This window comes from Eptesicus fuscus, chromosome 5 (genome assembly GCF_027574615.1).
Source record: "Eptesicus fuscus isolate TK198812 chromosome 5, DD_ASM_mEF_20220401, whole genome shotgun sequence".
NCBI classification, from domain to species: domain Eukaryota; kingdom Metazoa; phylum Chordata; class Mammalia; order Chiroptera; family Vespertilionidae; genus Eptesicus; species Eptesicus fuscus.
In genome coordinates, this window is record NC_072477.1 from 102,394,085 (window position 1) to 102,410,591 (window position 16,507).

Consider the following 16,507-nt stretch of genomic DNA (forward strand, 5'->3'; position numbering starts at 1 on the left):
CTGGGCCTCTAGTCTAAAGCATAAAAGAAAAAGCAAGGACACTATTTATGACACAGAATGCTATGAAGAGATCATATAGACTTAACATAAAATTCATGTCAGCACAGAAATAGTTTAAAACAGTAATTCAGCCATTTATTAAGAGCTTATTATGTGTGAGGCTTAGATCTACACACCTTCTATATGTCTTAGTTAACCTTTATAATCTCTTTGTGAGATAGGTGTGAATACCATTTTTACAGAACAGGAAACTGGGGCTCAGAGAGGCCATGTAATATGTCAGGGACACACAGCCCAAGATTCCAACCCAGGTCTTTATAATTCCAAGTCCCAGCCTAATTATTATTTTAAACTCTATGCTTTAAACTAGATGAGTGGTAAGGAAATAAAGGTGGATATTAAAGTGCTTGTGTTAAACCTTGAGGATATATTTGATCCCTACAGTTTGATATGGTACAACTCCTGCGCAGGTCAGCCTCAGGAGGGAAAAGTCTCATTCTGAGAGCCTATGCCAAATCCTGATCATTACTGCCCTTATATTCCTATCTCAAAACAATGAACCTTAAGAGATTGACTTAAAAGCTTTTTATAAGACATAATTAAGAAGATCAATATTCAAATAGATCACTCATTGAATCCTGCTTAAGTTGACAATATGGAAAGATTATTTCTCAGTCAGATTTGGGAAAATCTCACAAGATATTACAGAGGCACATAGGGAAATTGGGGCAATATTTCTTTCTCTTTTGTTAATGCTTTAAACTTATTGAACCATACCCTGACTTGGGGGAAGGGCCAGGTCTCATTCAAGTAAGTGTTTATGCAGGGCATAGGGCAAAGAGCTTAATACATACTAAATCCTCAATAAATATGTATGGATAAAGTAAACTGAACTTTCTCTCATCTAATTATAAAGAAACTAGAGGCCCAGCGCATGAAATTTGTGCACGGAGGGGGGGTTCCTCAGCCTGGCCTGCACCCTCTCCAATCTGGGACCTGTTGGGGGATGTCTGACTGCCGGTTTAGGCCTGATACCCCTATCAGGCCTAAACCGGCAGTCAGACATCCCTCTCGCAATCCAGGATGACTGGCTCCTAACCACTCGCCTGCCTGACTCCCTGATCGCCCCTAACCCCTCTGCCTGCCTGCCTGATCACCCCAACCCCTCTGCCTGCCAGCCTGATCACCCCTACCTTGCCCCCCTGCCAGCCTGATTGCCCCTAACCTCTCTGCCTGCCTGCCTGATCACCCCTAACTGCCCTCCTCTGACAGCCTGATCTCGCCCCTAACTGTTCTCCCCTGCCGGCCTAATCGCCCCTAACTGTCTCTGCCTGCCTGATTGCCCCTAACCGCCCTCCCCTGCTGGCCTGATCTTCCCCCCAACTGCCCTCCCCTGCCGGCCTGATCTCGCTCCCAATTGCCCTCCCCTGCTGGCCTGATCACCCCTAACTGCCTCTGCCTCGGCCTCTATCACCATGGCTTGGTTCAGAAGGAAGTCAGATGTCTGCAAGATGGCTGTCAGTTGACCCAGTCTAATTAGCATATTACCCTCTTAGTAGTATAGATAGATTATATAGGATAGGATTGCTTAAATGGGGGGGGGGGGATACTTTTTCAGCAGGAGGAGATGCTCTTGGCAGACAAAAACACATAATCCCTATATCTGGACTAATAGCCAGCCATATGCACTATACTGCCAAACCTGTAATTAAAAAATTGAATCACTTTCTTACACCTTATACCAAACAGCTGTTGCCCTTAAAAACCCTCCTCAGCCCCTACCTTAGGTTCTGCCTTCCCAGTTCACCCAAATTAGGTTCTGAATGGTCGGTTTCTATGCCAGTCAGCATCAAAAGCTCCGCCTCCTAGGCAGCCATTGGTTCCTCACAGTTCACCCAGATTTGTTCTGATTGGTCGGTTTCTATGCCAGTCAGCATCTCCGGGCCTATCTCTGGGCCTGATCATAGAGGAGGGGCTGATTAGCAGTTGCTCCAGGCTGCTGGTGAGCGGCTGAACTGCTGACCTCTGGGAGAGAGAGAGAGGCTTGGCTGCTGGCAAGGCCAGGAGAGAGAAGCAGGGTCTGATTACCCTGCTTCTCTATCCGGGCCTTGCCAACAGCTGCTGCCGCTGCTGATCAGCCCCACCTCTCTCTCTCTCTCAGAGGTCAGCAGTTCAGCCTGCTCACCTGCTGTGTGTGCAGCCTGGCGATCAGTCGAGCCTCTAGTCATTGTGGATGTTATGACCCTGGCTCTTTATATATATAGATACTATAAACAAATCTTTGTTGGTACAAGTTTAAAATAAATCACAAGGTATTGGTTGATGTCTCACCTTGTGGACTAAGACAATGGTGTCTCAGGAGCCACCGCAGGAAGTGTGTGGGATGGGGAGAAGTAAAAGGACATGTCTTTGTGATCATCAGGGACAAAGAAAGCCCTGAGCAGAACAGAGCACAGAAAGACTGCAAGTAAATCATAGAAAGAGAACTGTGTGAGTGTCTGCTGTCATCTGAGGGCGTCCAGGTTTTCTTAGCTGTGCTATTTCATTAGATTGTGGCAGCTATCCATCACCATGTTCAAGTCCCATCAAATCACTGTCTCTTTTTGTATGTCTCTCTCAAAAAGCTACCAAGCAGCTCTGCAGAAATCTGGGCACTGTCAGCTAGAATGATTAATACCTTTTCCTGAATAAGCTGGTTCCCTGGACTACTGTCATTGTTGCTGTTGTTTCAAATGTTAGCCTGTTTTACATTTTGAAAGAGAGAGAGAGAGAAAAAAAGGGATTTTCAAGGATCATAGAAGTTGATATTTAATAAAATTAAACCAGAAATATTTTGGGTCCAAATATGTTTCAAACACTGAGAATACAGAGATGAAGAAGCTCATATTCTGACAAGGAAGACAGACATAAACACATCATGACAATACAGGGTCTTACATTCAACAGTGATACAAAGAGATAGGAAAGGAGTAAGTTCTATCAGAATGGAGAAGAGAGGACATGGAAAACATCATGGAGAACTTAAATATCCAAGATGGGTTATGAAGGATGAATGGAATGTTGCCAGGCAGACTCTTGTCTATCTTTTATGTAATTACTAGAGGCCTGGTGCACGAAATTTGTTCACAGAGGGGAGGGGTGTCCCTCACCCCAGCCTGCACCCTCTCCAATCTGGGACCCCTCGGGGGATGTCCGACTGCCAGTTTAAACTGGCGGTCAGACATCCCTCTCACAATCCAGGACTGCTGGCTCCTAACCACTCGCCTGCCTTCCTGCCTGATTGCCCCTAACCACTCTGTCTGCCTGCCTGATAGCCCCTAACTGCTCCCCTGCTGGCTGATTGACACCTAACTGCTCCCGTGCTGGCATGATTGTCCCCAACTGCCCTCCCCTGCCAGCCTGATTGCCTCCAACTGCCCTCCCCTGCCGGCCCAATCACCCCCAACTGCCTTCCCCTGCAGGGCTGAGGGGACTGGGGGACTGAGGTTGGATGAGGCTGGATGCTGTGGGGACTGGGTGAGGCAGGGCTGAGGGGACTTGGGGACTGAGGCTGGATGAGGTGGGGCTGAGGAGACTGGGGGACTGAGGCTGGATGAGGCAGGGCTGAGGGGACTAGAGAGCTCTGGCTGGATGAGGTGGGGCTGAGGGGACTTGGGGACTGAGGCTGGATAAGGTGGCACTGAGGGGACTGGGGGACTCTGGCTGGATGAGGCAAGGCTGAGGGGACTAGGCACTGCCATCTTGTGAGGGCATGATGGTCAATTATCATATTCCCTCTTTACTAGATAGGATTGGTTAGGATATCCACATTCAAACAAAATGACTTCAGTTCCTTACACACACACACACACACACACACACACACACACACACACACACACTGAATCAAAGACCTAAACAAAGAGCTAAAAATAAAACTTCTAGAAGAAAACATGAGAAAATATACATGGCCTTGGGTTAGGGAAAGAATTCTTAGATATGACACCAAAATCATGATTAAGAAAAGAAAAATTGATCAGTTGGCATAATCAAAATGAAGAACTTTTGCACTTCAAAACATATCATTAAGAAAACTGACAAGCTGGATTGTGAGAAATATTGGTATATCACATATCTTTTGAAGTATTTATATCCAGAATATGCAAAGGACTTTTATAACTCCCTAATAACAAGAAAACCAATCTTATCAAAATATAGGCAAAATATATGAATAGTTTACCAAAATGATATGCAGATGGCTAATAAGTACATGAAAATATGTTCTACATCATTAGTCATCAGGGGAATGCAAATTAAAATAATAAGAAATTACTTTACACCCACTAGGATGGCTATAATAAAAAAGACTATAACAAGTTTTGGTGAGGATGTGAATAAAATTTAAAAAAAACTTATATATTGCTGGTAAAAATATAAAATTGTACAGCTACTCTGAAAAACTATGGCAGTTTCTTGAAAAATTAAATATAAACTTAGTGTATAACCCAGCAATCCTACTCCTGGGTATCTGCCCAAAAGAAATGAAACATGTCCACACAAAAACTTGTATATAAAAGTTCTTAGCATTATTCATAATAGACCCACACTGTAAAAAATCTAAATATCCATCTACTGGTGACTGAACAAACAAAATATAGTGTATCTACACAGTGGAATACTATGAAGGAATAAAAATAAACTATTAATATATGCTATAACATGGATGAGTCAAAAAACATTAAGCTAAGTTAAAGAAACCAAATGCAAAATATCATGTTGTATAGTTCAAGTTATATGAAATGTCCAGAAAAGGCAAATATGTAAAGACAGAAAACAGATAAGTAGTTGCTTGAGGTTGGGGCTGAGAACAGAGAATAACTGCCAATAATCATAAGGGATCTTTAGAGGAATATGGAAATTGTCTAAAACTGGATTGTAGTTGTACAATGCTATAAATTTACTAAAAATAATTCAATTATACACTTAAAACAAGTGAATTTTATGACATATAAATTATACCTCAATAAAGCTGTTAAAATTATTGGTTAGGATAAAAATAGGAGGGAAAGATAAGAATTTTTAGGGAGCATGGTAGCTGAATTAGTCTAGTGCACGATAAAATTTTTGAAACAAATACATAAAGAGTGAACATCATACTCCCAATATATGCTGATAAATACCTTCAATTATGCAGAACTCTTTTCACATGTACTTTTGTGCTTGAAGAATAACTGTGAGTTATTTAAAATTCTCTCTCCTTTCTGCTGTTCATTTCTACAGTCACCTTATCTTGCCTGTGACTGTGCTTTCTTGCTCTTTATATCTAAACTAGAGGCCTGTTGCACGAAGAGATTCGTGCAATAGGCCTTCCTTCCCTTGGCTTCCAGCACCGGTTTTCCTCCAGCACCCGGGACCCAGGCCTTCGCTCCAGCTGGAGTCTGCCATCTTCGTCTTCACTGCAGACTCAGGCCGGAGTCTGCCATCTTCGTCTTCGCTGCAGACTCAGGCCAGAGTCTGCCGTCTTCGTCTTCGCTGCGGCCGGAGTGCCACTCCTCTAGATCCCTTCACACACCCCCACTTCCGTCCTCCCACTCATAGCAGGTGTCCTGCCCCACCCGGCCACTCTGAGCCTGGAGCAGCTGGGCAGCTGCCATCTTTGTTCTTCTAATTTGCATATTCCCTCCTGATTGGCTGGTGGGCGTAGCAGAGTTACGGTCAATTTACATGTTTGTATATTATTAGTTAAGATTATTCAAGTCGCCTGGTCTCTGTTTCTCATGAAACAGATGAGATGAAGTGTTTCCTGATAATTTTCCTCAGTCTCAAAACCTCCAGCAACCAGCTCTTCTGTATCATTTGGTCTAAAGCTGCATCTCCCCAAACAGCTACTTCATTTCACTAACACACCTGGCAAGTGGGCTTTCAAGCCCAGCTTCTCGGCATCAGCCACAGGACTCTATCTACATAGAACACCCCTCCTAGTCTCCAGAGCACCTACTAGTATGTCTATTTCTCTAAATGTGGCTTAACACTCTTCTTTCAGAACGTATCTCACAACTATTGAGCCTAAAAATGTCTCTTTAATTTTGCTCTTATTCATATGTCCCTTTGTCATTATTTTCTCATTGGTATGTGTGTGTGTGTGTGTGTGTGTGTGTGTGTGTGTGTGTGTGTGTGTGTGTGTGTGTCTACACCAGATTAAAAACTAAACATCATAAACAATGCCTGCACATAATGCATTTTTGTTATTTTTGTTGTTGGGAAATAAATGACCAAAGGAATGAATGAATGAACTGCTGATGCAACAAGAAACATTTCTTTCATTTTAAATGATTAATCCAATTTGCCCATTTAAATACTTTCAGTTACACAAGAAAAGTCTTCAGTGCAAACTATTCATCCCCTAGCCCTTTCTTATCATGTGGCTCTGATGTTAACTACTATTTACATTTGGGTAGTTTGAAAACAACATAGCTTTAGTTCATATTTATGCCTTTGGTCAACTATGAGGTGAGATAGAAAACTCAAATACATTAATGTCAGATATGAATAACTTTTCCTTGCCCAGCTCTGGGTAGGCCCTGAGCTGATGAAACAATTTGGCCTTTTGGCTCTATTTAATACATTGAGCAACCACAAATCAAAGACTGCAGCCAGTAAAGAAACACATACAACAGAACATAAACAAACCCAAACACAGAAACCAGGAAAGCCTCAAGCTGTCAATTCCAGACCGGAGACAAATACAGTAGGCACTGCCCAGCCCAGACCACAGCCCCAGCTGGCCCTGAAGTGCTGCACACCCATCCATTCTTGCCCACTCCTTCCACCCCACACGGCTATCTGAAGACAGGTTTCCTTCTAAATTCATGTTGGTAAGGCTAAGCATTTTGTTTACATTTATCAAAAAGCAATAGTAAAACAACATTTCAATATAGCCAATATCTAGATGTTGGTTTAGGGAAGAAACAGACTGGAAGCTTTCCATGCCTAGAAACTCCCTCTAAACACTTAGAGACCTGGACTGGCTCTATCACCTCCAAGCGATGCATCTTTCAGTCAACTTAATACTGGAGATGTCTTGCTCTATTTTGGCCTTTTACAATGCAAACCAGTCACCTGGAACACAAGAACTCTTTCTCTATTCACCTAAAAATGACAAGGTCAGAAAGGAAAGTGTACAAGCAATAACTTAAAAGAAAACACCAATTTCCCCTAGGGTTCCTTTCATTCCTAAGTACTCTAGCTGTCCCCAAAAGGCTCATCCAGCCACGAAAAGCTGACAAGGTTTGTCCAATTAGATCAGATATCCACATATACACAAATGAGCAATGTTTCTTGAAATGAAATTATAAACTCCATGCTTACAGGGAAGTATATATGTTATACGAGCTTTTTCCCTTTTGATACATGTTTCGGTGTTATAAAACAAAAGAACTGCATTCATGCACTATTTGCTGTGAAGAATCAACTTTTGGTGGCTGAACTTTATTATTTCCAGAAGTCACAATAGCTGAAAATATATTAGTTACCTCTGAAGGTCATAAAATTTCAATCAGTTTTAGAATGTCAGGGCTGTCTGCCTCATATTCCAAAACCCCACATTCATAGTGGCAGCTGTGGCTTAAAGAAGCATCTTCAGGTCCATCACTGTCTTACACAAGTTTCACAGGGCAGAGATGTACAGAAAACGTGTCTGAGGCAAATGCGTTTCCTGGAAAGTCTCCGCCACTCTCCTCTAAACAGTCGCCCATTGTCCTCTGACAAGGACAGACTTTGCTTTAAATCTTCATCTTTTTTTCTGAGGCTCTCTTGCTTATTAATGCCCTGACCCAGGCATCTGTGCTTGAATGACAGCTAATGTGATCTGCTCCAACAATGCAGACTATTGGCAAGGAACATGAGCACGCTCGGTGATGTCATTGAACTCATTAGGGATAGATTTGACATTTTGGTCCAACAGAACATACTTATTAAACACAACCTTAGTGAATAGCAGTGTGGCCTGGTGATAAGTAAAGTAAAACAATGCACGTTTTGTCCTGCTATAAAAATAGCACTTTGATTAAGAAATAGGATTTCTGCTCTCATCCCTCTAATTATGGTAGCAAAGCAAACTGAAAGATAACTTATGCATGAAGAAGTAATAGTCTAGACATCTCAGGGCTATGTCAGGCATTCCATGGAAATCTAATAAAGGTTCAAATATTAATCAGTCATTTCGAACAATCCCTTTTCCAATCCTGGCTCCCAGAGCAGAGGCAGATGCTATTGTCACTGAGACAATGTCACTAGGAAAAAAGTCTTATATGTAGACAATAGCAACACCTAAGGTATGTTTTTAGTCCAGATGGGATATTTGGGGACTGAATAAAGTTGACAAAATATTGATTTCCACAGACTCCAATCAACTGCAGTTTCATCATCCTCTCTATTCAGTTGAGATGGCTTGACCTGTATATGACAGATAGGAGGAAAGCTTGGAAAGATTACAGTAACACTGATCTTTGGCATCCCAGAGAAGACCTACAGAGTTCAGGAAATATGCAGATGCTGCATGTGGACTTCACTTTGGCACTTAGAAAAGGCAAGCCTTTCATTAGACTTAAAAGATATCAAGCGCCAACAAATATGTCCTGAGATGTTCAAACAAGAAGACTTTTAGACTTGTAGATGGAGTTGTCCTCCGTTATTGAGCAGTATGACTGAAGAAAGTTGGTCATAAAAATAATTAAGTACAGTAAACCCTCAATTTTGCAGACCTTAATTCAACAAACTTCAGGTTTAATGGCCAAAATTTCCAGTCCACATGTCATATGTGAAAATTAATACTCTGTTAATTTTTAAATGTTTTTAACCAAGATTTGCTTATAATTAAATTAGCAGGTTATTTTTTTTGTCATTAATTCACTGTTATTTTTAACAAATTTTAGCAAATAGTTCATATGTTGGAAAAAACACTGTAATTTTGCCAACATAAATAAACATTATATATCGACAACTATAGTCTACATATTGAAATCCAAGAGTCACCCCTTGTGAACTATGTTTGGTGAATTATTAGCATGTGTTCACACAGAACCACCCTCAGTACTTGGTTCTGTTGTCCGTGGGTGACTTTCTGCAGTATGTATGTATATATGTATGTATTTATTTATTTATATATTTTTGATGTTTGTCTTTATCTTTATTGTTGAAAGTATTACATCACCTAAGTCCTCCTTTTCCCCCCCACTGACTTCTTCCAGCCTGCTCCCCCCCACTGACCCCGCTCACCACCCCATTGTCTGTGTCCATGGGTTATGCATATGCATACAAGTTCATTGGTTGATCTCTTCTCACCCACCCTCCCCTGCCTTCCCTCTGAGGTGTGACTCTCTGCAGCAGTTTTAAGGCTGCAGGCCAAGACTTGGACATGCGCTAAGCCACGCCCCAGAGGGGCACATTTGTTTCCTCATGGTGACTGGTGAATGCACGCATTTACTAGACCTATCTACACTAATAAAAGAGAAATATTCAAATTGACCATCATGTCATGACACCCACCAGCCAATCAGGAGTGAGTATGCAAATTAACCCTACAAAGATGGTGGCGGCCCACCCCCCAGCCGCTCCGGGCCTCTGGGCAGCATGCATACAGGCGCAGAGCGGCCAGGCGGGGCAGGACGCCTGCTATGAGGGGGAGGGAGGGGAGCAGAGGGAGCTACAGGAGCGGTGCTCCGGCTGGAGCGAAGACAGAAGGTGGCAGCCAGAGCGAAGGCCTGGGTCCCGGGTGCTGGGGGAAAACCAGTGCCGGCAGCCAGGGGAAGGAAGGTCTATTGCACGAGTCTTCATGCAACGGGCCTCTAGTTCAGTATAAATTAAAAATTACAGTAATACATATAGAAAACTTTTCTGTGAAATTAAACTTTTCATACATACTTAATTTTAATTATGCAAATGTGTCTACATAGGTAAAAACAGGTAAGCTAGCTAATTTGTCGATTTTTTAACATATCCATTTGGAAAACCTACTTTATTACATAATGTACTTTCAGCTTTATCGAACACCCCCTTGCCCGAATTAGTCTGTTATATCGAGGTTTTTCTGTAATGGATGCTGTGCAGTGTAAATACATACTTGGTCCCCAAATTATAATGCAGAGGCAGCGACCTGGAAGAGTTGATGGGATCTCTGACTGATAGCAGGTATAGAATTCATGCTAGGAACACTATCAGAATGCAACACATTAGGGTAAATATGAATAACAATTTTTTCCCAGCTCTGGCTGGGACATAAGCTGAAGATACAATTTGGCTTTTACATCCCCTAGGACTCTTGTGTCAGGATGGAGTGCCTCTGACTTCTGTAAACTCTTCTGCCTTCCACTTCATCAGGAATGTAGCCAAATTTCATGTTGCTAAATGTAGTCACATCCTGTCCAATCTTACTCCACTTTCTGAGCACAATTAGAAACGGTGAGAATAAACAAATCATCTTTTCTGTCAAAGAACAGTTTAGACAGCCGCCATTTTGTCCGCGCTTCTTGCAGCTCCCCTGGGGGCCGCCATCTTGAAACAGCAAAGGCCAACCCTCCCCCTGAATTAGCCAATCATGAAAGACTGTGCCCCTGAGCTCCAATCAAGAGTGAGGGACAGGTCATGTGCGTCAGGATTAAAAAGCCGAGCAGACCACCTGCTCGGTGTGTGCGCGCTTCCAGACCATGTGTGTGCACACTTCTATGTAAAAGTAAAGATATTTGCCTTGCTGCCTGGCTCCCAAGTATGCTTTGTGTTCTACTAGGACCCCTGAATTTGGGGGCTCCCCTTATTTCTTACAGAAACACTGACCACTGCACCCCTTCTGTCGTGGTCTCCGCAGTCCCACACTTTCTTGACTTCCCTCCTATCATCTTTCTAGCCTGTGTCGGTTCCCTTTGCTCTCTCCCACTCCTGCACTGACCTCTCAACACAGGCAATTCACAGCACTAGGAAATAGCCCCTCTCTTCATCTTCTCCCTAGATGATATAGCATTTCCATAGTTTTCAACACTGTCTGCAAGTTGATGATTCCCACACTTGTATCTCAGCCTACACATCCTGACATCCATACTCACATATCAAATGATTCACTTGACATCTCACACTTCCCATGTTCTAAACTCACCACTTAAATTTCTCCCACACCTGCTCCTCATGGTTTCCCAACCTCAATAAGCGGTACCACCATACATTCAGTTATTAAAGCCAATCTTGATTTCCTACTCAATTACACCAATCCGTCACAGCAGGTCCTCTTGATTCTATCTCCAAAATCTCTTTCAAATCTATTAATTTTCCATCCCACCACCTAGTCCCAGACTACCTTGTTTCATCTTCTGACCAAGTACAACAGTTTTCCTGCGCCTGCCACTGCGCACAGAGCTGGTATTTATCTAGCATCTCTGGGCTCCAAAGCCATTCATGCTCTGCTCTGTGCTGTTGGAGCTGCTTCCTACACTTTTTATCTCTAGATACTTCTGTCTTACCCTTCCCCTCTCACAACACCTTGGTAACCAAGCCCCTATACTAAGTCCCACCTGTTGAAATACCTAGTGTAGTTTCTCTCCTCCTGGCTGACACATCCACCTTATAATCTACTGTCCACCCAGCAGTCACTGGGATATTTTAAAATTATAAACCAGACTGTGCTTATAATCTAAAGAACACTATAATGGCTCCTCCATGACACCCTGAATAAAACTCATCTTGTAAGCATTGCCCAGGTAGCTTCAATGTACACATTTCTCTCCGATTTCATCCCATACAAACTGGTTTCTTCTAATTTCTGGAACATGCTGAATTTTCCCCTGCCTGTCACTTAGTTCACGCAGCTCCTTGGCCTAAGCTGCTCTTCCCCCCGTCTGACTTCTACACATCCTTCAGGGTCCAGTCCAAATGGCACCTTCTTTAAAAAATCTCCTTCCTTTGAAAGTATTTCTGTATATTGTTTAAATTCTTAACATAACTTGCAATTAAACGTTTATTTGTTTTTTAAATGTTCAGTAAACCCCAACCCCAGGATACAAGAGGCAGAGACTTTGTTGAACTTACTACTGTGTGCCCAGTAAAACGACCTCCCCATATATTTGTTCAATAAAAAAAGGCATGAATGAATAAATAAATGAATTACTACCATTCCTATGTTTCTATAAACGAATGACTTCCAAACACCACAAATAATCTAAAAGTTAGAAATATTTCTCTTTATTTCTTATAAAGAAAGATGTTGCATGGTCAATTAACAACATACATACACTCCAGGGAGGAAACCACTTAAAAATACTAGTCCCTAGTGGATTCTTTAGAAATATTGCTTTATTTACCAACTGATATGCTATTTTTCTTATCTACTAGTACTTACCAAAGCAATTTCTCCAAGGAACGCCACGAATTGGAAAGTACTTAAATTACTATTAATTTCTTTTAAGATTCTATAATTCAGGCCACTAATTTAGTTAGATCTTGCTCCTACTTCCTGTGAATTTATTAACTTTTGTTGTATTTCCTGCATTCATTTTTTAAAGTAAAATTATTATGTTATAGAACTATAAACACTCCTTCAATTCCATAGGTTGGAATGTCACAAGTTCTCCTGAAAATATAAAATGTGTTGTTTGGTGAGAGAGGAAAGGAGCACTGAGAGCTCTGCAGTGTCAGCCCACTGCTGCTGCTGAGGACAGACGAGCTGGTCGGAACTGGCTCAGGGCCCGGAGAGGTTCTAGGCATCCTTCTAGACTCTACACTTTGACTCTCTGTAAACCCTCACTCAAATTATTCACCTTTATCATGTTCTCTCCTACTTACAGACATTGTTCTGATGGATAAGGCATTATTTGCAACTGATCACTATTGTGAACGAAAGGAGCCACATGCTAACCTGACAAGCTCAGGGGAGGCCTGCGTGGCAGTCTTGCAAACTCAGAGACCTGAAATAACCACAAAGGATGGTTTGAAAATTAAATATTTAACTACAAACAGGTTATAGTGGGTAGTCATGTCCTAGTCCGATATCTTCCCTGACAAAGATCAACTTAGATCTTCCTTACTGAGCCCATTTGCCTTTTTGCCTCTAAGATAACATATCTGTGAGATGTCCGGGTAACTTGTAACTTCCTTTTTTTCTGGAGCCCCTGGGGCACAACCAAATGTGGTGGGCGCCAGGACAGATACTTCAAATTCCTTCATTATCATGTTAATTGTTCCTGTACCCACCTAAGTATGTGTCCATCATTTTGCTTTTTATCCAATCCCAGGGGTTTCCCACCGTTTGACTTTATCCCACCTCCTTAATCCATCACCAATGAATTTCATGTAGCCGACCTATGTCCCTCCTCTGATGGCAATGTATAAATACAGATGTAACCCACCATTTCTTCGGAGCATTATCTCAATTCATTGAGGTTCTGCTTCCCGGCATATGTCGACATTTTGGCTCAAATAAACTCACTAAAATTCTTTACAGGTTTCAATGGTTTTTTTCGTTAACACTATTCACTATTTCCAATTCATCTACAGTGTTTATAAAAGGCCACATTTACCACCGCTGCCATTTACTGAGTTCTGATGACTGACATAAAAGAACGTGTGTGTGTGTGTGTGTGTGTGTGTGTGTGTATGTGTGTGTGTGTGTGTGTATGTGTGTGTGTGTGTGTGTGTGTGTGTGTGTGTGTGAATGTGACTGGCATAACGTCAGGTTTTGCCAAGTTCTGACTAATGATATTCACTTGAGGTTTTCTTGGTCTAAGTATCAATCAGTGATGCCTATTTATAGAAGTGAGGGTTACAATAATTTCTTCTGTATGTGCATGTCTTCGATATTTTACATAATATTAAATAATTTTTATTTGATTTAAGAAAATGTCTTACAATATTTACTGCAATGCATTTTCCAGCTAAAATTCTTCCAAAGACAGTATTTTCTTCCAAAAGTATGCAACCAGATAAGAACATTCATATATTTTTTAATGGTGTCTGTATCATGGAGACAGAAGATACCAAGAACATCCTGCCCAACTAAAGGGTGCCAGTATGACAATGTCATCTGCTCCATAATTGGTGAATACTCAACATGCGAGACAGAGTTAGAAAAAAACTTTGAAGACTGTGTCCAATCCAACCATCTACAAAACGTGCAGGGCTGGTGTCAGGGTCTGTGATGGCTAGCATATGAATAATCCATGGTTTATGATCCAGAGAAATGGAGAGAGAGAGTACTTTCTGGAAGGTTAATGACTAGATTCCACATCTAGACAGCCTGTGGTCCAGTGACAGAATGTCAATCAAAGAAAAGTATCGAATAATAGATACTATATTTATTTTTCCACTCAAACATTGAAAGTTACTTTTACTCCCCACCCCCACCCCACTTCAGTTTCCAGGGCTGCCTGATCAGTACAGTTTTATTGCCATTTTTACTAGAGTTTTCCCATAATTATAACAAAGAACAAATAATTTACTTAACTATGTCAAATATAAGACTAAAAATAATGTCACTTTTCTACAATGAATATGTGATAAATAATGAAAAGCTTTAATTATGGAAAGTATTATTTCACCTCTAGTAAAGTAGGTGTCTTTTGTTGCTGTTTTCCCGGTCAGTGTTATGTAGAGGTGGTCTGGCTGCACTTGTTCACAAGAAGTGGCTCCATCCCGTGCTGATGCTCAAACTGCCAATGGTCCCAGTGACAAAATCTTTCAACCAAGGTTAAATTTTCAAAAGTTTTAGTGGGATTTAAGAAGGGATAGTGTGGGATAAAGGCTTTCACCATTCTCTTAGCACCAATCAAGGCTATTCTCCAATAAGGCTGAATGACTCCAATTGTGCCAACAGGTCACTGGCACCTATCTGTGGCTCCTTTCATCACGCAGGCAGGGGGTGGGCTGAGAAATAAGATTCTCAAAGTATTTGGAAACTTTAAGAATAAGTTAAATCTTAAAATATTATTGCCAATATTTATAATAGTTGGTGTTAAAAATAACATAGATTTAGATGTTTTATGAAAAGAATGTTTAAATCCCTACCAAGAACAGAGAAGCTGTAATTGACAGATGCTGAGGTCAAGCCATATCGCCTTTTACAGCTAATACAAAACCATTACAGCACCAGGAGCCCTGAGCTGGTTGTCAGAAGGAGCATGTGTCTTTAAACTCTTAACCACAGATTAGAGGCTTGCTTCCTGAAGGTTTTTAGTTTCTTTTTAAACAGATGGTCCAAAGTGAGGATGAAGGAAGCTGTTTTGATCCATTGTGTAGGTAGAGAATGTTATCTTTGTTTTGTTGAAAGCATTACACTGCCTAGAGTTAAATAATTGGGTGAAAATTCTCAGCTTTACTTTGAAGCTAGAGCACCACATGAAGACAAAGTGTTTGATAATCTTTCTTAGTGTATTTGCATAAATGTTTACTCTCTAGCAAATATGACCACAAATACAACCATTCTTAGTGCTTATATAGCTATTTAAGGGCTAGACATACTTTTATGTACATTGTATATAAAAGTGTGTGTGTGTGTATATATATATATATATATATATAGCAACTAAAATCCTCTTTTGTAGAAATAGAAGAAATGCTGCTGTTTTACAAAGTTTAACTAAAGATAGGAGGATATAGCCTAATTTAAGTTGCCATACAATATCTCAAACAGCTTTCAGATGCAGAAAGCAAATCTTCCTGACACACCTTTTGATTTTGCAAACTATGAACATATCCATGTTCTGAACTGAGCACTGAAATTTTGATTTACTTAGGATCATTTGCATATGGCATTGCTCTGATGTGCAATGAAAGCCATGGCTAAAACAATATGGCTCAGAGTAGTGCTCCTCGGCACACACGGGACTGGGAAGGAAGAACACTGCCTTTTCATGCTTAGCATTTGAATGTGGTTTTATGTGCCTCTCCTGGCTTGGCTTCACTCTGGTAAATGGTGTTTCATCAGCCCAAATAATTGGGAAGATGGTCCATATGAGTTTAGTTTATGAATACTGACACATTTCAACCACAAATAGGGATGTAACACTGCAGCAAATGGAGCTAAAAGAGGACAAAGGCTACAGCATCCAATAAGAAAATCCAGATGAACTGAACAAAGGCACTTAATTTAATAATAAAAACCACTTCAACCTAGAATATACTGTTCTATACCTCTAGCCATTCCATTATTAAAATAAATGCATATTCAGATGTTTCCCAAAGATACTTTCCTTCTCTTTCAGATTCAAAAGAATGCCTTTCTAATCCAATACAATTCTTTTCACGCTGCATTTCAGCAGCTGTCTTTCGTGATTTCTAATCAAAGCTGATGATAACTGGCTTTGGCAACAGACTGCAGTATCCCGAATGAATAATTAAAGCTATAAATGTGCTCACTTCTTCAAAACCCAGGGTGCATTTCAGAGCCTAACAGATTCGGGCTCAACAAGATTCTCCTGGGTTATAAATTTGGTCAAGATCTTTAATGCATGAATAAAGGAGTGGATGAGGTTTTGTGTTAGCATTTTTCAAT

The 16,507-nt window shown here is 41.1% G+C and overlaps 1 protein-coding gene across 15 annotated transcripts in view; it reads right to left on the bottom strand.

Annotated features, from left to right (window-relative positions):
- The window catches only part of PARD3 (par-3 family cell polarity regulator), a 699,476-nt gene that overhangs the window by 107,628 nt on the left and 575,341 nt on the right, over window positions 1–16,507 (bottom strand). Inside the window, exon 23 of one of the 15 annotated variants that reach the window (XM_054716636.1) lies at window positions 14,567–14,691. The exons of the other annotated variants lie outside the window; for them this stretch is intronic. Coding sequence (XP_054572611.1) covers window positions 14,601–14,691 — 91 coding nt within the window. The 3' untranslated portion in view covers window positions 14,567–14,600. Of the gene's footprint in view, window positions 1–14,566; window positions 14,692–16,507 lie in introns of those variants that run through there. 15 annotated transcript variants of the gene reach the window in all.